The 23,419-nt window shown below is 44.1% G+C and overlaps 1 protein-coding gene across 4 annotated transcripts in view; it reads right to left on the minus strand.

The window, feature by feature from the left end:
• Window positions 1-23,419, minus strand: part of ETV1 (ETS variant transcription factor 1) — a 103,541-nt gene that overhangs the window by 19,715 nt on the left and 60,407 nt on the right. For all 4 annotated transcript variants that reach the window (XM_070059381.2, XM_089315154.1, XM_089315155.1 and 1 more), the window contains 2 exons: window positions 21,419-21,666; window positions 555-623 (listed from right to left, as the gene is read on the minus strand). In XM_070059381.2, coding sequence (XP_069915482.1) covers window positions 555-623; window positions 21,419-21,666 — 317 coding nt within the window. The remainder of the gene's footprint in view (window positions 1-554; window positions 624-21,418; window positions 21,667-23,419) is intronic.

Consider the following 23,419-nt stretch of genomic DNA (forward strand, 5'->3'; position numbering starts at 1 on the left):
TGAAATCATTTTTATCCATCCTGTACAGATGTCACAGGCCCACCAGCTTACCACAAACACAACCACAATCTGAACACCTCCACCAGCCTCTTCTGTGGAAACCCACTTTTAACAATGTAACATCCAAGGTATCCACTAAAGGTGAAACCTTTTACATCTACTGTGTTTTGCTTCAAAACTATGACTTGGGTCTGTAAAAGCAACAACAAATACTCCTCCAAAATACATTTCAGTGGAGTACACTAAGAGGGCTGAAAGTGGACTAATCTACAAAGCATATGTTCTAGCTAAAGGAATGTGATTATTGGCCAAAAAAAGAACACAGAAATCTACTTTTTCAGCTGCTTCCCTGTCTAGGATTCACGTTTACCATCAAAGACAGATAGCACCACCTGCAACATTTTTACTTTTAAGAAGGCAGAGTATTAAAATAACGGTTTAGGGAACAGCAACGGATTTTTCTGAGAAGGTACTGATTGATGTGTGGCCTCATCCCTGAGATGTCTGACGGCTGTGAACAGGGCTTGCAGCAGCTTCGGAAATGGCACACTTAACTTCTGTTCTGCTGGGATGCGCCAGGAAGCCTTCTTGTCTCATGTAGATGGAGTGGCAGCTAGGCACTTCTGGAAGAAGAAAGGAGGAGGAGTCAGGAGTGTGCAGCTGAGAGGGGGCTGTTCCCCAGGGGCCACCTGGAGAGAGACAAGTTACAAAACCCACCCAAACCCCCAAGAGGGGACTCTGTCAACAAGTTCACGTGTAGGCACTGCCCACGTCAGAAAGACCTCCTCGTGGTGAACGCTGATTCTCTTGCACAGACATTCAAAGCTGCACCCAAATGCACCGTGCCAAACGTGGCTCCAAGAGCAACCCCGCATGAGCGTAATGGTATCCTTACCACAGCTTCACAAGTTACAAATGTCTCTGGATGTGTGCAGAATAAATTCGTATATCCCATTGCATTCCACTTACAAAAGCAGAAGTCAACAAAAGGATCTAGTTTAATTCAGGAACACCCAAAAAGAAACTGCGATCCAATGGCTAATCGGCTAATCTCTGAAATTCTTCAGCCTTCCAAGGTGATGGCTATTTTCTTTCCTAGATAAAAGCCTCAGGGGCTTTTCATTTTGGTAAGCACACAGATCACACTGAAAACAAGTGAGCTTCTGTGACCAAGGTGACTCATCCCTAAGAAAATAAACGTGGTTAATGGTTAAACCTGAGTATCTAATGTGTATAGCAGTGTAGATAAAAGAAAAAAAGAAAAATAAATGCGGATTAGGAAACAAAAGATTAAAATCCAAGCACTGAGGCTGGTGCTGTGGCTCAGTGGGTTAAGCTGCTCCTTGCAATGCCAGCATCTCCATATGGGCACGGGTTCAAATCCCAGCTGTTCCACATCCAATCCAGCTCCCTGCTAACGGCCTGGGAAACCAGTGAAAGATGGCCCAAGAGCTTAGGCCCCTGTTTCCGTGTGAGAAACCCCAATGAAGCTCCTGATTCCTGGGTTTGACCTGGCCCAGCCCTGGCTGTTGTGGCCATGTGGGGAGTGAACCAGAGGATGGAAAATTCCTCTCTCTCTCTCTCTCTCTCTCCCCCTGTCTCCCTCTCTCTCTGTAACTGTTTTTCAAATGAATGAAATAAATCTTTTCTAAAAATCCAACTCCTTGACTGACTACTACTAATTACGCTCACAACTTTTGACAAACCATTTGTTGTCAGGTGGGGTCAGATGTTCCTTGAAGTCCACGTCCACTCTATTCCACAAGTTCCCATATTCTGAAAACAACGCTTCCCTGAGCACCACCGGGCAGATCCCTGTGAATGCCAACATCCCGGACCCTGCGCTCTCACAAGAACACCTTTCGGAACGCTGCACTTTGTTCTGTATTTGCATTTTTGGTTTCCTTCCTTGAAGAGTGCTCCACCAAGTTTCAAAGTTTCCAGTCCTACAAACTTGGGACCAGCCCTGCATAGAACATACAAGGTGGCTTCGCATAAATGACAACCACATGCATAACACACAGGGCGCTCTGCCTCTGGGGCCCAGTCAGCAGGTGCCCAGCAATTCTCAGGGGAGCACGCTGCATGCTTCCTGTCAAGGCAGCGACACAAACTCCGGTTTCACTCCATTGTCCACCAACGTCCCGAGGAGACTTGGTGCGTAGCTTCTCCAGGAGTGTACTGGTGTATGTGAATGAGTCAGTTCGCTCATGTGTATTACAGTAGTTCTACACAGTGTGAACAGAAATAAGTCTATAACATGTGTATAGCGGGGGACAGCGCTGTGGCGTATCCCACATGGGTGCCAGTTCAAGTCCCGACTGCTCCTCTTCCGACCCCGCTCTCTGCTATGGCCTGAGAAAGCAGTAGAAGGTGGCCCAAGTCCTTGAGCCCCTGCAACAGTGTGGGAGACCCAGAAGAAGCTCCTGGCTCCTGGCTTCAGATTGGTGCAGCTCTGGCTGTTGCATCCAATTGGGAGTGAATCAGTGGATGGAAGACCTCTCTCTCTCTTTCTCTCTGCCTCTCCTTCTCTCTCTGTGTAACTCTTTCAAATAAATAAATAAGTAAATCTTTTTTTAAAAAAAAAGTATACGGCAAGCATGCTACTTAATACAAGAACGTGTCCTTTCTTCCACCATGAGGGGTGGAGTATGTGACCCCTTAGATGGTGCATCACTTCCATGAACTGGAATCTGCAGATCTCAAGTCTCCCTCACTGTTCGGCTAAGAACATCGTTGCTATGCTATGCGTTAGACTGTTTATTCGGCCCAGACACAGTTTGCCTTGGTCTAGAATGTGCCATTCTATTTGACTTTTGGTTTTAATTGTACTTGGTGATGAATGTCAACCAAAATAACAGGGGAGCAAAAACAAAACAAACAAACAAAAAAACCATTTACCCTGCATGCCTTTCGTCAAAAATGTCTTGAAGGCAATGTGTAACAGCCACGGCATTGAAAAGTATGCAGGGATTAATAGCTTACAAACTGAAAATCGGGTAAGGAACTTAGCAGTAACTGTTTTATCAGACCATAACTTCTTGTCATGTTCAGTGTGCTGTGGCATACAATCCTGACTCTCACAAGGCAGCGTTGTATCTTGAGGCAGCATTTACCATCGGGGTGCAGAGTAGGCATTCTCTGTGTTTCCAAACACCGAACAACCCATCGTATCCCAACTTTCTCCCCCACGGTGCTTTCCAGTCATTTCTCCCATTATTCTGATTTACTGCCAGGCATGAGAGCCCTCGGAGCAGTCGGGCCAGGAAGGGGCAGCACCAACGACTCCACCATCAGCTCAGCAGCTGCTCCAAGGCAGGCATTTTGTCGAGCAACGTTGACAGCCGGCCACAAAATACTTTCACTGACGGCTGCACACCTGGAAGGGTGTCTGTGAAAACAGCTGGCTGCCCCAGACGCAGCTAGAGGCAAATGGACCAGCTCAGCTCTGTACTCTGGAAGTGTGGCTAACCGCAGAGGAGGCGAGAGGGGGAGAGAGAAAATGCCAGTGTTTCTGAGGAGCCCACCACTCAACACCTGAGCAAAGTCTTCCAACGTGTTGCAAATTAGTACAATCCTAGGAAACTTACATGCAACCTTAAAGACTACAATGTGAGAGGTGATTTCACTAACATGCACCTAGTGGGATGGTTCATGTGCTGGGCATTGCTGTACTTGCTCTGTAGCATTCAACAATTCTATCGATGGGGGGTACTGCATACTGTTAAGTTTCATAGAAATCAATGACTTATCTAACAAGAGAACACTAAAATCTTCATTATTTCAAAAGGCCCACCATATAATCTGAATTCTTAAAAAAGAGCAAAAAATAGCTCCGGGAAAAAAATACACATATGAGAAGATAATTGTGTTTTTTGCCAATTCCTATTGTGAATTATTGTACTCTAGAGTAGAGAAAATTAACATCTAACTCTGGAAACTGAGACACCTGGGTAGCGCTGTTTAAGTCCAGTCCATTCTTAAAACTGGTGCCCTTAATATAGTCGAGAAGTCTGAAAAACTATGGCCATGAGGTTTATTCCCATAAAGTAACTAAAGTCATGTTATCCTAAAGTGATATCAGTTAATTTATGACTATCAGAGTGGGTCAGACTCTAATCAAATTGTAGAAACATTTCCAAAGTGATTATTCAATCAAATGACTAACATGGTTAATTAGGAGCCATAAACACTGCTCTGAAGTTCATCAAAGTAATGACTTGCCCAGAAAAATTACTGCTAATTAAATTGCCTGCTGCTTTCATTTCTACCTTATCTAATAAAAAATCCAACCAACGAAGTTTGGCATTACATTTTAACTTTGGCTAAATGCTCAACTACAATCCAAACTAGCTAAGCGGTGACTTCAAAGGCAAATGTTTTATGGCAGGAATTGGAGGCATCACGTATATACTCATTCCTGTTCTTCATGGAATAAAACTGACAAGTTCAACAGTAAGCTACAGCTTAGCCTATGCAAGGATGTGACTATACCAGTGTATTTCCAGGCATCCCTACATCAGAAACTTACAATCATTAGTTCAGCATGGCGGTAAACAACCATGTGCCTGTTATCTAAGGGACCTCATTCTGAATCTCAGATCCCTTGTTTTGTGAGGCTATGACATTTCGCCATTTGTTTAACATCTCTAACACTCAACTTCCTCCTCTGTGAAATGGGAAGAATTATAGTAAGAATAACCTTGAAAGGGGTGTTGGGAAGATCCTACAGGGGACGTTTTAAGAAATACTTCCCACAGCTAACTACGCACAGTAAGAATTCAGTATGTTTCTCATTATTAACAGTAACTCATTTTAAGGGATTCTTACACATATTCAAAGTGAGTGAACCACAGTATGTAAAACTAGGAATAGGGGCTGGCATTGGGGCACAGTGGGTTAAGCAGCCACTTGCAGAGCTGGCATCCCATGTCAAAGGACCAGTTGGAGTCCCAACTTTGCCACTTCTGTTCCAGCTTCCTGCTAATGCACCTGGGAAGCAAACAGGGATGAATCAAGTACTTGGGTCTCTGTCACTCTCCTGAGAGGCCAGGATGGAGTTCCTGGTGCCTGGCTGCAGCCTGGCACAGACCTGGTTGTTGGGGGTGTTTGGGGTGTGAACAAGTGAATAAGATCTTTCTCTCTTTCTCTCCTCTTTCTTGCTCACTCTCTTTCTACTGCTGTGTCCTTCAAACAAATAACTATTTAAAAAGAAAAAATAGCTAGTAATAATTATATATCAAACTAAGTTCTTTTTTAGTCTTAATTTGCCAATCTGAAATCACACAAGATGGCTGATTTGTTGCTAACTAATACACACTTTCTGGGATATCTTCACAAATCTATTAATATAAAATATATTGCTTTAAAATTCATGATAAATGTATGATTTATATGGCTCAGGACAGATCCTTTGTTATTAGATTTTAAAAAACATTTGGTGGCTGCATCATTTGAGTTTCTTTTACAGTGTCACCCCCTGATGTTTGCTCCTAAATGACACTGGCTTAAAAAGTTTTAAATTCAGCCCATAAATTGAATTACGTGAATTTAATTTAGGATAAAGGATTTTTATGTATTTCAAAGCTTCTGGATCAAAGAGCTCTATAGCATGACAGCAGTACCAGCTAAATAAGTTTGCAGAAATGTCCGTGGTAATGAAAGCTGATCTAACACACTGCAAAAATTCCAAGCAGCACAGCCTTGCTGTCCTCATGACACACACAGGTCAATGCTGGGGAACCACCCAATTTCAACAGACTTAGGTGTTCTTCCAATTAAGATACCTAGGCAAAAAACTTTTTAAAGTTGCCTGTTCTGCCTCTTGCACTTTAAACTGGGGCTGGGAATGTGACACAGCTTTGGGAAGCTTTACCAGGTTTGGTGAAGTGGGAATTTGCACGTGGAAGACTGCTAGGACCTCCTCTGACCTGCAGATTCGCCGCTCAGTCCCACAGGATGCAGATTTCCCCGTGGCCGTGGTCTGCCTGAAGGGTGCAGGAGCTAGGTCAGGCCGGCAAAGAGGGAAGAGTTGCCGCGGTTCTCTAAGACATCCCTACAGAGGTTGTTGAAACTGTTTTGTTACCAAACAGAGGAAAAAGCTAGAATGATTTCACATTGGACACGCTGAACAGTGCGGAACAAAGTCTCTTTCATTGGGTGCTTCTGGCTAACTTCCTGCAGCAATGCCCCAGTGTGTAACTCAATTAAGCACACGGATCTCTTAGATTCAATGAGAAATCTCAGGAAAACAGGAGTGAGTTGGGTATATTTTAATGTGGTTTCACTTTCATATCAGTCAGTGATGCATTGACTCCTTGTGGGGACACTGTTAAAAAAAAAAATTCAAGTCTGCATGAACCCGGGTGCTGTCTATTGATGAGAAAACTTCACATAAGCCATCCAGGGCCAAAATGTATACATAACCACACATGGTAAAAAAAAAAAAAAGTGTGTGTGTGATGAAAGGCATATCTCAGAGTTTCAACAAGATTTTTAAAAACATGTACCCATTATCTAAAGAAATACTGAGTTCTATTAAGAACTAATGACGGGGCTGGCACTGTGGCACAGCAGGTAAAGCCGGCATTACAGGTGGCGCCTATATGGGCATAGGTTTGAGTCCCGGCTGCTCCACTTCCAATCCAGCTCTCTGCTGTGGCCTGGGAAAGCAGTGCAAGATGGCCCAAGTCCTTGGGCCCCTGCACCACCTGGGAGACCCCGAAGAAGCTCCTGGCTTCAGACTGGTGCAGCTCCAGCCATTGCATCCAACTGTAGAGTGAACCAGCGGATGGAAGACCTCTCTCTCTCTCTCTCTCTCTCACTCTCTCTCTGCCTCTCCTTCTCTCTCTGTGTAACTCTTTCAAGTAAATAAATAAACCTTTAAAAAAAAAAAAGAACTAATGACACCATTCTCATTCAAGAAATATGAACATTATGACAGTCTTGCCAATGTTTTCTCTCTTCACACTTTTCTGGGTTTTTGTTCGTTTCTTAATTCCTGGTAGTCTCACTATTTATGTTTAAAATGCAAAGGTTTTCTAGAGTGCATCAATATCATCAGTTTTATAGACATGTTTTCAGTGCACATGCGGTCACACACGTGCTATAATTTTAATCTACTTTTTCATTTGCCAGGTAAACAGATCTATTGCATTTAATTGGGGAAAATCTATTTCACTAAGTTTCCTAAAAAGGATACTAAGAGCAGGGGAGGACTTTACACCCATCTGATCACTCTACCGCAGAAAAAAAATCTACAAATCCCAAAACAAGTTTCAGTGTTAGCATGCTGGAATTCCTATGAGAGAGAAAACAGGTCATAGCAAAAACTCAAATTTTATTAGAACTATCTGTTGTTAGTTACAGAGCTCCATGGGAATATATTTGTTACTGAATTGCAAAACTGGAGGTAGTTTAAACCTTTAGAAAGGAGTGAGGAATTTGGTGTTGCTTATGCACACTTAAATGAGATCTTTCTTTTTAGAGTTTTTCAGTAAATATGTGAATATCAATAATGTAAAATCTTCAGGGATATTTTTTCCACTAGGCTCAGAAGTACTGAATCTGCAGACTTGGGGAAGACATGGAAAAAACTGTGTTATTTTCCTTAGTCTCTCTTACAATGTTTGCAAAATTGAAAGAAAGAGGAGAATAAATTAGAAATGCAGTTATTCAAATTCAGACATTTTTGAAACTTAAAGTCTGGCAAAGAACAGTGTAGAATTTAACCTACAAAATAACCAAATCAAAAATTTCTTAAATTTTCAGGTAAGCATCCAAGGTATTTTTTTAAACACTATCCCACAAAAATAATAACCAGATCCAAGTAAGATTAGCTCGTATGGTCTCCTGGGCTCCCAAATTTACAGGTTTCACGAGACTGTGACTGCTTCATTAAGCTGGAGTTAAAAATGAGGTTGAAGTGACTGGAATGTGAGTCTAACATTGAGTATAACATTGAGTGTTTATCAGATGTTGCTATCCCCTGACCCCTAGCAGAGGTTGGGATAAAATTTAAAAAAGGATGCCATTCGCCACTGACACAGGTCTCTGAGACGCTGAAGGGTGGGAGGTTTTAACCCTGAGCTTCAATCCTGAGTTACTCCCCTTGTGGAATCCACCTAATTTCAAACCAACACACCATGGACAGCTCTGCCCTCCAGCTTGGGCCTCACCTTACATCACCACAGTACGCAGAGGGTTTGTCCTGTTGGCTCTGCACGCGAGCGATAGATGGGAGTCCAGCTGAACGTTTCCCTGTGTAAGAAATTCTGATGGACCTGCCTGTACAATACCACTGCTCTCATCTTCATCTTATCCTTCAGCCCCAATCATGGCATTTTTTTTCATTGTAAGAAACAATAATGGTGGGGCTGGTGTTGTGGTGCAGTAATGTTAAGCCACCTCTTGTGACACCCATTCGAGTCCTGGCTGCTCCTCTTCAGACCCAGCTTCCTGCTAATGTACCTGGGAAAGCAGCAGATGATGGCCCAAGTACCTGGGCCCCTGCTACCCAAGTGCAAGACCCAGATGGAGTTTCAGGCTCTTGGCCATCTGGGGAGTGAACTATTGGATGGAAAATCTCTCGCTCTCTCTGTAACTCTGGCTTTCAAATGAATAAAGTAAACCTTAAAAAAAAAAAAAAGGAAAGAATAAGGCATCATATCAAATTACTAGTTCTATGTGAAAAAAAAATCTCCGGAAGTCAAGACAGAGCCATACCCATGCAAATTCATTATGGCTTGGTCCCCTAGTGGGCCAGACATTAAGTTACTAACTTTACAAACAGGATCCCATCTAATCCTCCCCAAATCACTAAGAGATACTACCAGCCCCTGTTTATAGCTGACAAAACCGAGGACAAAAAGTTATAAAATAAGCTCAACATGCTACAGGAGCAAAGAGATGCCAAGGCCTGGATTTCACACGGTATCCCCCATGTCATACCAAGTGTGGTTTTATTTTTTAATGCTAAGGATAAATAAAAACAGATTATGTGGCTGAAGCAAAGAGCTGCAAGGAGCTTACACACTAAGAAGAGGAGACAGCAGGAGGGAGAGTTTAGGAGCACCTTCCTACAGCGAAAGGGCTGTCAACTCATTCACAAGGACCCATGCCTGTCCCCCACCTTCAGGTTTGTTTCTGATTCTTTCATATTTATCTTTGAATTATCTATGTTTGCAGAATTTTCCAGACTTTATCAGAAACAAATAAAAAGAAATCTATCTCTCTCTCTCACACACACACACACATACATGCACATTAAATAAAACAGCAATCACCTATTTAACCTGCAAAAATTCCTTGAAAATTACTTTTGGGCCGGCGCGCGGCTCACTAGACTAATCCTCCGCCTGCAACACCAGCACACCGGGTTCTAGTCCTGTTGGGGCGCTGGATTCTGTCCCAGTTGCTCCTTTTCCAGTCCAGCTCTCTGCTGTGGCCCGGGAAGGCAGTGGAGGATGGCCCAAGTGCTTGGGCCCTGCACCCACATGGGAGACCAGGAGGAAGCACCTGGCTCCTGGCTTTGGATTGGCGCAGCGCGCCAGCCACAACGCACCGGCTGAGGTGGCCACTTGGGGGGTGACCAACGGAAAAAGGAAGACTTTTCTCTCTGTCTCTCTCTCACTGTCTAACTCCGCATGTCAAAAAATAAAAAATAAAAATAAAAAATTAAGAAAAAGAAAATTACTTTTGTATTCATACTCCAGATGAAAATATTTCATGAAACAATAGGTCTCCCTTTTCCTCTTTTAAAACGTTAACTCACTGAAGTATGGAAATCCTGTGTAAAAAATATTATAATGTTATAAACTGCAAAGCATACATTGAGATATATACATGTATGTATGTGCACACACTTTAAGTTTTATTTTATGCCTTCTTTTTTACCTTTGCAACACACACATATGCACAGAGGTATCTAATTTTAAACTGTCTCATTTAATTTCAAAACTCAGTTCCACTTATAAAAATAGCTCATTTTACCCACTCGAAATAAGTAGTTGTGGACCTAAGTATCCCGGTTGTTTTGTTTAAAAAGCAACTAAAAATTCCACACCGTAAAAGTCGGCTCGGCCTCCTTCTAATTCCCCTTTGCAGGCTAGCACAACCCACAGCAGATTCTCGCTCCCCTCCCCCTTTCCTGCCTATAAAATCCAAGTTAGACAAACACAGTGGGGCTGAAATGACAGATTTGAATGGAATTCAGACCCAGCAGTTCCTGTTTATGTTTCTGAGTTGAGCATGTTGTCTACTCATTCACTATACATTAGGAAGACTGCAAGGCCATAAATAGTCTCAGGTTACAGCCAAGCAGGACCAATGAGCATTCATCATGACTTCAGTGAACTGGCAAAGCAGCAGCTGATGGAACACGACACCCTTCAGCTCTGTACAAATGGACATTCCAGAGAACCGGCCAGTGAGCAGCGAGCAAGCCAGTGTGTGAGTGTGTGTGTGTCTCTGTGTGTGTGTTTCCTTTCAGTCTCCATTTTATGAATGAAACGCCAGGCTCTATAGAGTCCATTCATGCAAGAGAAATGCTTACAGGGCTCTGTCCCCAGGGATCAATCCGTCATGGGTAAAACTGATATGATTGGTTTAAGACAGCCGTCAGCCTTCCATTACTGCCTTAAAATGCAGTCCCTGTCCATTTGACCTGTGTTAATGCATAAAGAGTAAATCCAGACTGTGCTCTCTATTCTCAAATCAAATCACTAGCCAATGCCACTTACTGTAACTGTAGATTGAGAGCACATTTATGTATTTCTTAGAAAAACTGATAGAGCAGACCAGAGTACTAGTTTGGAAGATTTGCTATTTGGACTCAAAACAAATAACAAACACCCATGGAAGACCATCTAAGCAATAAAGAGTAAAGACAAAAAGAGGCCGAGCCAAGACCTCTATTATAATAACAAATCAATTAGGAAGACATCACTGTCACTTTTCACAATCGAAGCACCTAAAAATCAGGGATTAAGTGATTTTACTAGTCCACAAATCACTGGCTGAGCAGAAGAAAATTATCTTTGGATGTTAGAGAAAGAGATGGATGTTAACATTTTCCGAGGGATCAATAGTTCATTCTTTACAATTCCCAAGTGAGGCTCCACTTGAGTTTCTTTAAGCAACAGTTCTGTGTTGGAAAGAAAAGAATGAGCAGCGCATTTCAGGAGAAAATGCGGCCACAAGCAAAGGATGCTTTGTACCAGAACAGGGCCAAGGCTCAAGGCCTCTGGAGTGTTACATACCAGGTACAAAAGGCCAAGTTCAGGAAACCCTACTCATCCCTGCACTGGAAATGACTAAAGATGGGAATGCTTAAAAATAGTCAGCGTTTCTAGGGGGAAAAAGCTGCTTGTGAGCAATAAAGGAAACGATTTGTGAAAAGCCAGTCCAATACTGAACTCTGTTAAACTTCATGAAAAATGTGTTTTATGAAAAAATTAGGCGTGGATGTCGAAAGTTGTTTGCACTAAAAACTCTCTCACTTCCATTTTTCCATGAATGTGTTGGAGCCCTCCTGACACAGAATGGGGTGCTGCAGCCATTCAGAACCCAGTCCCTGACTCCACAGGGAAGAAACACCTCTGTGTTGCATAGACCCGAAGCCAGGTAGGGAAACAGTGGTACTCACTGTGCTTCTCCGAGCAGCTGATCAGAGATCATTGCCAAGCCTGCAGAGGGAAGCGAGCGCAGCAGCATGGAAACCGCCCACTCTTTGTCTTAAACCTGTGCAGAACTGTCTACCAGGATATTTAACTTCCCGGACGAGCGTCTGGCATGTGGTGACGATGGTGCTTGGGGCGCCTGCGTCCCATAACACAGAGCCTGGGTCTGAATCTCCAGTTCTCATCCCAGCTTCCTGCTAGTGTGCATCCCAGGAGGCAGTGGGGAATGGCTCAAGTAGTTAGGTCCCTGCCACCTACATGGGAAACTTGGACTGGATCCCATCTGGCCCAGCCCTGGCCACTGTTAGCATTTAGGAGTGAACCAGCAGATGGAAAAGCTCTGTCTATCTGCCTTTCAAATAAATGTTAAAAACTTCATTTCTAATTCTAGTATCTGGCACAGAAAATGGTAGAGAATAAGTAAAGTTATGCCATATTTTGGAGCTCAAAATTGAAATGCTTGACACAGGCAGGTAGGGAGATGATCTGTAGCCCACATTCCTGAAGAACATTATACAAAGTCACTCAAAAGTGAGTATGTATTCAATTATTATTTCCCTAGTACATACCTTGTCCAAGACTTTAAAAAATATTCATGGCTCTTTAAGGGATTAGTTTTTAAGGTGGTCCAAGGAGATGTAAATAAAAACTTAAGGTAGTCACGAAGTGAAACACTGAAATGACACTGGGCTTTGTTGTAAGCTGGGACATAGGCAGATTAGCCGGATTCAATTAATTTCTCAACTTACGAAGAATTTATCCAGACACCACCCCATTGTAAGCTGAGAAGCATCTATATATTTTTAGGGGTTAGGACTTCTAGAAGGTGTTCTACGTATTGTGTCATGTCTTCCCTGCTACCTACAAGAGGGAGACAGGCATTGAGGCAGATACAGTGGTTGCTGAGAAGAGAAGGCACACACTGGCTGGCACTTTTGACTCTCGCAAACTTCCTGGGGAATCTGGGAAGAGACGCACCATCCCACCTCCTGCCCCATTTTGCCATCTGTTTAGAGTCCCAACTGTGCTATCATTTCTAAAATAATGAAAATAGGCCGGCGCCGCAGCTCAATAGGCTAATCTTCCACCTAGCGGCGCCAGCACACCGGGTTCTAGTCCTGGCCGGGGCGCCGGATTCTGTCCCGGTTGCCCCTCTTCCAGGCCAGCTCTCTGCTGTGGCCAGGGAGTGCAGTGGAGGATGGCCCAAGTGCTTGGACACTGAACCCCATGGGAGACCAGGATAAGTACCTGGCTCCTGCCTTCGGATCAGCGCGGTGCACCAGCCGTGGCGGCGGCCATTGGAGAGTGAACCAACGGCAAAAGGAAGACCTTTCTCTCTGTCTCTCTCTCACTATCCACTCTGCCTGTCAAAAATAAATAAATAAATGAAGATTTAAAATAATGAAAATAAGAAAATAATTTCTCCAATGTGAAATCACTGACTTCTTCCAGGGAGGGGAGTGAACCACAACGAGGCCTTCCACTTTGGAAATACTGATGTCTGCCAGTTTACAGCAGGCTTGGGGGGTTTGAAACAAACACCATGTTCCTTTACTGGGCACTCCCTGTGTCCCACCTGACTCCAGCTGGCATTTCCCGACAGCTTCCTCATCTAATCACTGTCTTTCCTGGACCATGTTTTTGGTTGGTTGTGTGTGTTCGAATCCTGAAGCGCCGGGATCCCATATGGGCGCCAGTTCGAGACCTGGCTGCTCCACTTCCCATCCAGCTCTCTGCTATGGCCTGGGAAAGCAGTGGAAGATGGCCCAAGGCCTTGGGCCCCTGCACCGGCATGGGAAAACCTGGAGGAATCTCCAGGCTTCTGGCTTCAGAGCGGCGCAGCACCAGCTGTTGCAGCCAATTAGGGAGTGAACCATCAGATGAAGACCTCTCTCTGTCTCTCTCTCTCTCTCTTCTCTGTGTAACTCTGAGTTTCAAATAAATAAATAAATCTTTTTTTTTAAATAAAATACATAAGAGGTCAACTTCCTAGAAATATGTATCTCCTCTTATATATAAATAACAATAAACTGTTTCGTTATTGGATTTTTAAAGATTTATTTACTGGGTTACATAGGCAGAAAGAGAGATTTTTCCAACAAGTAGGGCTGGGCCAGGCTGAAGCCAGGAGTCTGAAACTCCATCTGTGACTCCCACGTGGGAGCCAGGGGCACAGGCACTTGGGCCATCTTCTGCTGCTTTCTCAGGTGCACTAGTAGGGAGCTGGATCAGAGGTGGAGCAGCCAGGAATCCATCAGGCGCCCATACGGGATGCTAGCATCACAGGCTGCAGCTTAAACTTGCTGTGGCACAAAGCCAAATCCCAAGAAATTACTTAAAGTAATGTATCTAGTGACAGAATTTCTAAGATACTGCTACACCAGGAGTAGTCACAAATGCCAGAGTAAGGATTTAGAGATAAACTACTGGGTAATTTGAGCCTTCTCAATTGCAATTTTCTTTGTCGTATCGCAAGTGTGTGTTCAGTTAACCCAAGCTCTCCCTAATCATCCTGGAACACATAAAGCACTATTTATTTACATTTCTGTACAGATGCATACAATAATGATTTGGTTCTTGTTCTGTTACCCAAGGACCTCACCCTGTAATGTTCTACTTAAAATCCCAAGCAGAGCTCGGCAGGGACCGTGCTGGGAGGGGAGTGAGTTCTCTCCTTTTTACTGGATGGTTGGAAGCAGTACCCACCAGCCCAGCAAAACACTGAATAACGTTGACAACATAAACTCCTGCCTCTGCTGCCGGCTCAGAAACTGAGGGGTATTTAAATCTCTCGATTAAAGTGCCAGCTTGGGCCTATGTGGATACTGGATATATCCGTCAGCTCTGACAGATGAAAGTTAAACAGATTTCCGTTTTCACATATTTAACATGAGGTAAATATTTTTCAGTATTTCTGTCATCACTTCTCTGCCTACACATAACTTTTCTACATGCTAAAGACATACAATCATTTTGCAAATTTCAAGTTTTTTTTTTTTTTTTCCTACTGGTTCTTTTTTTAAAACTCCAAGGTGATAAATAAGCAATGGGGAACTTGGAGGCGGGCCCTGGGGTGAGGAATGGAGGGATTTAAAACAAAGAGTGGGAAAGGTGCACCTTATTCTTGCAAAACAGCTTTCCTTAACATCTGTTTTAGATACTGCCATCCCTCATAAAGCTAATTGTGAAAAACAGATTCAGCTGACAAAAGTCTAAAAACCACCATTCTAGTTACATTTTAAGCCAGCGAGCTAATCAAGAGTCTTAAGAAAGGAGTGAATCCAAAAAGTCACTCAGCCAATCTCAAAGTTCATGCAACCAAAGCATTTTGGAATTAGCGGGGCTGCTCAGTCACCACTGTTTCTTCTCATTCAGCCTCGATACGATCAGCTGTCAAAAAAGGTCACTTGTTTGGCAGTCTCCGATGTTAACAACATTGCTGGCATAATTTTTAAAAAGGAAGCAGAATGTATCCTAGTCATTTCTCTCGGGTGAGGTCCTGTATTTTCATACCTTGCAGCACTGAACACCTCACAGTGGGAGTAAAATTGGAGCTCTGTGTAAGGTGAAATCAACGAGTGCTGAGTTGGAGAAGGCACACCCCGTGTGGGCATCCTTTAAGCTCCCTACAAAAATACTTACTTCAGATTAGCAGCAAGCATCAATGATACACGGGACAAACTGTAAAGTACTGCATCCATTCACAATAACCTCACAGAAAGACCATGAAAACAGAAGTCTGAAAATCTCACTTGCAGTGCATTTGTAACTGGCAATGAGTCACTCCTCACGTGGATCTGCAAAGGGGCGGGGCGGGGGGGGGTGGCGCAGGGAGAAGCGATGTGAGGTAGGGATCTGCAGCAGCTTCCATGAGTATAGACTGGTAATTCTACGGCACATCTCTGTGTGTCAACTTCTCAGCTAACAACATTTGCCACAGGGTAAGGGTCTTACACCTCCAAACTGATTTTGTGACCATTTAAAAATTTCTCAGTGAACTAAACACCTTGTCATTTGATTATGGTTTACAGCCCTTGCCAATTTTCCTAAACACCCATTTTTTACTCTTTATTTGGTGGAGCATTAAGCCTGTGACTAAAATGTAAATTAAAAATATAGTATCTCAAGAAAAATAAATCTTTTTTAAAAAGGAGAGAAAAAAGCCCACATCAGTAGTGTCAGGAAGGGCTCTGAAGACCCAATGAGGAAGTGCAACACCGTTTTCTTCAGCTAATGCACATCAGGCACTCTCTCTTGCCGTCCACCTCTACTCCCAGGTGCACAGTGCTTGTCCCCACCATCACAGGTGTCTAATCCTCCTCTGGTCCCGGAAGTTCTCACTCTCTCTTCATTTCCAGTCCTCATTAAACTGCTCCACTACCTGGCTGTGAAACATCTTTACAACTAATTAGGCTAAAAACCCTGTATTACCCACAACCCAATCAACTTCTAGGCTGAGCTTTTAAATACTATACACCCCTAAGAACACAGCAGGACAGGGGTGATTGCAAGCACAGTGGGGAGGCAACCACAAACCCACAAAGTAACGGGTTGGTTCTCCCTCCTGCCACTCAGGCAGTATTGGACACAAAGTCATAGAAAGTCACTCAGCTCTGCAATGTTCAAGCCTCATGTCACCCTGTACTTAGCATTCTTTTCATTTCTAGGATGGGATTAATGTGAAACCTTCACTTCTTCAACCCTAACGGGGTTAATTTTTTTAAAAAATAATACTTATTCTGTCACATTAAGAAAGTAGTGCATGAGCACTGGCAAAATATAAAGTGCCTTACATACAAAATAGAAATGACTTATGAAATCACCATATATATATATATATATATATATAGGGAGGAAGAGAGAGAGAGAGAGAGAGAGGTGAGGGGGTATATTTCAGTACCAGGTCTTATTCTGCATGAGTTACACTTCACAAATACATTGTTTTAAGACTCGCGAGACTCATTTTGTTAAACAGCTTCCCAAATCTCATTGCCAGCTGAAATTTTCTTTTTTTTTTCTTTATTTTTTTGACAAGCAGAGTGGACAGTGAGAGAGAGAGACAGAGAGAAAGGTCTTCCTTTTGCCGTTGGTTCACCCTCCAATGGCTGCCGCGGCTGGCACACTGCGGCCAATGCACCGCGCTGATCCGATGGCAGGAGCCAGGTACTTCTCCTGGTCTCCCATGGGGTGCAGCGCCCAAGCACTTGGGCCATCCTCCACTGCACTCTCTGGCCATAGCAGAAAGCTGGCCTGGAAGAGGGGCAACCAGGACAGAATCTGGAGCCCCAACCTGGACTAGAACCCGGTGTGCCGGCGCGGCAAGGCGGAGGATTAGCCTAGTGAGCCGTGGCGCCAGCCAGCTGAAATTTTCTTAAGTCAAATTTCAGTTTGCTGTGCCTACTGTCCCCCTAAAAAGCCACCTGAGCCACCAAGAAATGAAACAACACAAAGCAAAATAGCTACCAACCGACCCAATACACACAACTCTAACAAAATACAGTGCAACACATATCTAAAACATCTACCTCCTTGGCCATTATGAACCTGCAAAACCTTACCGATGGCCATAAAAATGGGGAAGGCGCCATGACTCCATGAGGATGGGATATTGCATAAGGGATGCTGTGTAAGGCACTGCAAAGGAAACCTTCAACACTTATGTCATCCTTCTGATACGGTCACTTAGCAACAATGGCAAGGAGGAAAACCATCAAGTTGGAGTTGAGGAAACCAACCATCAAACTAAACATGAGTGTCCTGTTCCCACGGGCACAAGGAGGCTAAAGGAGAAGACTGACAATCACAGATGCATCTTACTGGGCATCATAACTTGGTCTCATGATATAATCAGATCACGCTCTACTAGGCCACCATGCTGGTCCTAAACATCGATTTCTTATGTCCTCGCTGTCTTTTGATCCAAGTTCTTTTTCCTCACCCCCTGAATAAAACATTCTGCCTCACCAACATAATATTTTGAATGCTTTATCTTAAATATTCGGCAGTTGAAATTGCATTCCTGTAATTACAATTAAGACTAATAGACCTTCCATTTCCCATGTCATAATTAATGTCAGGCTTTATTAGAGCACAATCGTGCTGCCTTTCTCCTTACAAGGCTTCTTTTATTTTCACAACATTGATGGCATGTTTTATTGAGTTAAGCAATAAAGAGTCGCAGAGGCTTTCATAAGGGATAACCTTGCAGATTTGGAAAATGTCTTTTTGCATTATTTTTCAGCTACCTATAAAATACTTCCTATGTGCTATTTCTTCAACATCAATAGGAAAAAAAAGAGGAGTCGGTGATACAGTGGTCAATACAATTTCCTGACAGGTTATTGAAGGTGTTGTCAGCAAGGACACAAGACCCAAGGACAACAGTCTATCTCCAGTACACTTTCCGCCTGCAATGCACAATGCATGCAAACGTTTTCAATTAGGGGCAGCAACTTGATGAACAGAAAGACACATTTTGATGCCCATAGATTAATTTTTCATAGTTATACTGGTACCACATTTAGAATTTTATCCAAGAGGCACAACTTTTCCCATTTAACTGTTCTGTAAAACCAAATGGATCCCTACTGGCAATATCCAAGTTAGCAGGTGGTACACAACTCTGGAAATGAGGACTATCACTTAGAAACAGAAAAAGTAGCATAACACGAACAGCTTCTCCAATAGTAAGCAAGTATTTCGCAAGTCATTTGCAGGATATACAGCACACTTCCAAAAGAGATGCCCTACATAACTTTAAAACGGGATGCAGGGCTCTGCTTTGGCAGGTGACGAGTGATGGAATCTGTGCCCTAGAATGTCAGATTCTGAAGTCCATATCATGTGTGGGCCCCAAGCAATGCAACCGGCTCACCCGGCATCAGCTCCTGTATTCCGCCTCATGAGCAGCACTTTCTCCTTTAATCCACATCTCCTTAAGATACATCCTCAATACCAAGTTACACATAACCGTGTACTTTTGTGTTATCACAACTATGAGAAGACACAAATCACAGACCAAATCACAGCACTGCAAGAAAACCATTTGCATGTTGTTCTTTTTACTAACACACATCTAACAACATGTGTAGAACACACAGAGATTTTTTCAAATGCTCCGCTTATCCACCAAGTCCTTTTGAGTGATGGTTTGGGCTGATTTACACAATCGCCATGTAAATTTCTCAAAATCATGATGAACTAAAATAAATAAATAAATAAGCTGCAGCAAATTGCAGTGTGGCTTGGGAAATAAGGATATTCCAGATAACAGGATCTGAAATCGACAGAGAGAAATGCATCTGATATACAGTGATGTTCACTGTGTCCTGGACATCAAGGGACAGATAGGAGGGCCCTTCAAGTTCAAGAACAATGAAACTAGAAGTAAGTCTATTTTGGTGCAAAAGTTTTGAAATCCATGCACAGTTTTCCATATGATAGATTTTCCATGAACTTTCTAATGCCCCTCATTAATGGTTCCAAACTGAATCCATTATGGAACCTCTCAAGATACACACCAGTTCTCAGAGCAAGAATTCAAACAGAGGCTCTCATACTATGTTTAAATTTTTAAAATTATCAATCAGCTAAATAAATTGACACATATATTCTCCCCCCCCCCCCCAATCTGTGGAAAAAAGAAATGTTATCATGTTAAAAACCAAAAGGCAGCCCAGGCTTGGCATTTAGCTGACCTCTCAGCTGAGTTCTAAAATCAGACTGCGTGGAAAGAAACGGTGTCCAGTCCTCAAGTCAGAGCCCACCCCCTCCCTGCCTCTCACCCAGTCCCTAACCCAACACTGCATCAGGCTGTGCGGCCCTCACACAAACGCTTGTGAGCACAGCCTAGCTGCATCCTCACCTACAAACAACTTCCCAGTGGCCACCACTCACAGATGGCAGGGGATGCACTGGAGTGGGATGCACTCAGGCCTGGGATGAACCTGTCCAGGCTGGGAAGTGGACACTGGGCCAGCCAGGCTGGGCACTGCTCAGTCCTGGAGAGCTGGTATGCCTTCTAGAAGATGAGGGAGACTGCCCTCTCCGGCCAAGCCTTGAGGTTCACAGTGAAGTGGTCATTTTGTGCAAACTGGAACAGAGGGCTTGCCTTCCTCCAGCAGAACTGATTCAATCACAACGCCATGCCCCAGCCAGGGAAGCAGCCACTGCTTTTCAAAGCACATGCACTGCTCTGCATCCAAATCAAAGGAAATCACACCCCACTCATACACGTCTATGTGCACAGCCACTGCCCCACCGATGGCTACAGTCATGCTAAGGCCAGAGTTTTACAGGTGCACAGAGCCCTTCCTACCAACGTTAGCTTCTAATTCACCCATCTTTTCCAAATACCTGACTCTGCAGATGTCCTGAGTTCCCCAGAGGATAGGGAAAACTCTCAAGGTTCAGTGTTGGCAAACTTGGTGGTGACCTTTGGAATCTATTTTAAATTTCCCCTCCCCCCAGCTTTGGGGAAGTCCCTTTAACCTCCTACACATGACTCTGTAGTACATTCATTCATTTGCTGGGACACAGCTAAGCTTCAGGAAGAAACCCTGCTTCTGTGTTTTGGTCTTCTCTTAATTCCTAATATGCTAGAATTCCAACTTAGGGATCTTGGAATCTTTGCCACCAATAAAATATCTTTTTTTTTTTTCATTTTCATTAGTTTGTGTTACTTATTTGAAAAACAGAGTAAAAGAGATAGAGAGCGAGAAGAGTTCCCCTTCACCATTTCACTATTCAAATATCAGCAAAAGCCGGTGGTGAAGGAGCTAAAGGCAGGATCCTGGAACTTATTCCAGGCCTCTCATGTGTGTGGCAGGCACCCAGCTGCATGAGCCACCTCCTGCTGCCTCCCAGAATGTATTAACAGAAAGCTGGGACTCAAACCTCGGCACTGAGACATGAGACGCAAGCACTCCAAGTGGCTAGCCCAAATGTCTCCTCTTCTTTTTGCCATGGTATACAATAAATGCCCAGTGTGGAAGACTATGACTTCATATAACATTGTTATTAAATAGCACTGCAGTAGAAACAACCGATTTTTTCTTTTTCTTTTTTTTTTTGACAGATAGAGTTAGACAGTGAGAGAGAGAGACAGAGAGAAAGGTCTTCCTTCCGTTGGTTCACTCCCCAAATGGCCACTTCGGCTGGCGCTGTGCTGATCCGAAGTCGGGAGCCACGTGCTTCTTCCTGGTCTCCCATGCGGGTGCAGGGGCCCAAGCACTTGGGCCATCCTCCACTGCCCTCCCTGGCCACAGCAGAGAACTGGACTGGAAGAGGAGCAACCGGGACTAGAACCCAGTGCCCATATGGGATGCTGGTGCCGCAGGTGGAGGATTAACCATGGCGCCGGCCCCCTAAACCACCGATTTTTTTTTTTAAAAAAGCATAGATCAAGAGAAAAATTACAATGTCACCCTCTTGGAGTGAGACTGTGAATAATTTAATGAACTGAACTTTTCTTTGGAAAGTTTTACCCATTTAATACATTTTACAAATTGAAGTTTGCTTTGAAAAGTTTCATTGTCAGGCGTTAGTTTGACTATCCACTTATACTGAAGTCAAAGATCAGTCAGCCCTTCCTAGGTACAGGACAACTGAAGTAAGGGATACAATCAGAAGATCTCACAGCAAATGGCCAGTGGTCACCCAGCTGGACACCAACAGGAACCAAAGTGAGAGGGGATGTGAAAAGATGCCATAGACGCAATGCCGCCCCCGCATGGGCATACCTGAGTCGTAGGCAAAATCTCTGGGCTCCTGCTTGATCATCAGAGGAGGCGGGAAGCTCTGGCTGGCCGCGCCACTGACCAGGGTGCTGTGTTCATACACGGGGTCGTGGAACTCCTGCTTAAAGCCTTGTGGTGGGAAGGGGATGTTTGGCTCAGACATCTGGCGTTGGTACATGGGACGGCCTTCCCGTGGCATGGTGGGCAAAGGAGGAAAGGAGTTACAGGGCTCGGAGAGCTGGCGGCGGAATCTAGGAAGAAGAGAGTGGCTCAGATTGAAACGGTAACACAGACGATCTTTTAAAACCCTGGCGTGACATCTAACCGCTAAGCGAACCAACGCGGTTCCAACTGGCCCAAGAAGGAAGCCTGAAGTCCACTCTGGATTTCTCTTCCCCAGGTCAGCAGGAACGGTGGTGCTTTCTAATCAGTGTGTTCCCCTTCTTAGGACCCTGTGCCACTTCGATTCCTTCCCGAAGTCAAAATACTATGAGTGCCATTGGAGATATGGACCCAGGGGATTCTCAGTCAACGAGTTCTTCCATGTCACCTGCACATGGAAAGGATCTGACATACTCATAAGCAAGAAAAAAAGATGGGTAACCGAGGCTCATCTCAAATTGCTTCCTCCATCATTCAAATGTTACCAGAATAATCAACAAACATGCAAAAAAAAAAAAAAAAAAAAAAAACACCCAGAGATCTGTTTGATGGCTGTCCTGAGGAAGCAAGGGAGGAATGGCTGGGGCGGGTATCTGGTGCCGGGGCTAAGTCATCTGCATCCCATATCAGAGGAGCTGGTCCACAGCCTGACTGCACCACTTCTGAGTCAGCTTCCTGTTCATGCACACCTGCAGGCAGTGGGTGACGGCTCAGGGACTTGGGTCCTGGTCACCCACAGGGGAGACCTGACTGGAGCTCCTGACTCCTGGCTTCAGCCTGGCCCAATTTTGGCGAAGCAGCAGATGAAGTCTCCCTCTGTGTCTGTTCCTATCTCTCTGCTTTTCAAATAAAATGAAAATAAGAATAAATCATCTTTTATTAAAAAAAAAAAAAAAAAGACCTGGGGCCAGCACTGTGGCATACTGGGTAAAGCCACCGTCTGCATTGCCGGCATCTGGTTTGAGTCCTGGCTGCTCCACTTCTGATCCAGCTCTCTGCTATGGCCTGGGAAAGCAGTGGAAGATGGTCTAAGTCCTTGGGCCCCAGTACCCACATGGGAGACCCGGAGGAAGCTCCTGGCTCCTGGCTTCAGATCAGCCCAGTTCTGGCCTGTTGTGGCCATTTGGGGAGTGACCCAGCAGATAAGACCTCTCTCCTTTATCCTCTCTCTCTCTCTGCCTTTCAAATAAATAAATCTTAAACAAAAATAAATAGATAAATAAAATAAAATAAAAAGACCTGTTGTTATGCAGGGAACAAGAGAAAAATGAGTTTTAATTCCTCAACAGTATCCAAATCACCACTGTATCCCAGTGAGAAACACAACAGACCATGTCTTGGGACTGGCATTGAGGCCTAGTGGGTTAAGCTGCTGCCTGCAGTGGCAGCATCATATATGGACACCAGTTTGTGTCTTGGCTGCCCCACTTCTGATCCAGCTCCCTGCTAATGCACCTGGGAAAGCAGCAGAAGATGGCCCAAGTGCTTGGGCCTCTGCACCCAAGGGAAACCCAGATGAAGCTCCCAGCTCCTGGCTTCCATCTGTCCCAGCCCTGGCTGTTGTGGTCAGAGTGAAGCAGTAAATGAAACATGTCTCTCTCACTCTCTCTCCATCTCTCTCTCTGTAACTCTGTCTTTTGAATAAATAAAAATAAATCTTCTAAAAAAACAGAGAGAAAAGAGATTTTTTTAAAAAATATAAAAACATCAGGCTGGTAAGAATAAGCATTAAGCACACAGCTCCCCTTCAAAGATGAGAACACGCATGCGCCGCGTGGTGTGCGGGGTCGGGCAGCCGGCTCCTGAGCAGGCTGAGCTGTGGCTGAGGCTGGTGCTGGCTGT

Source organism: Oryctolagus cuniculus, chromosome 16, assembly GCF_051225735.1.
Source record: "Oryctolagus cuniculus isolate XC-2025 breed Fujian yellow rabbit chromosome 16, ASM5122573v1, whole genome shotgun sequence".
In the NCBI taxonomy this organism is placed as follows: domain Eukaryota; kingdom Metazoa; phylum Chordata; class Mammalia; order Lagomorpha; family Leporidae; genus Oryctolagus; species Oryctolagus cuniculus.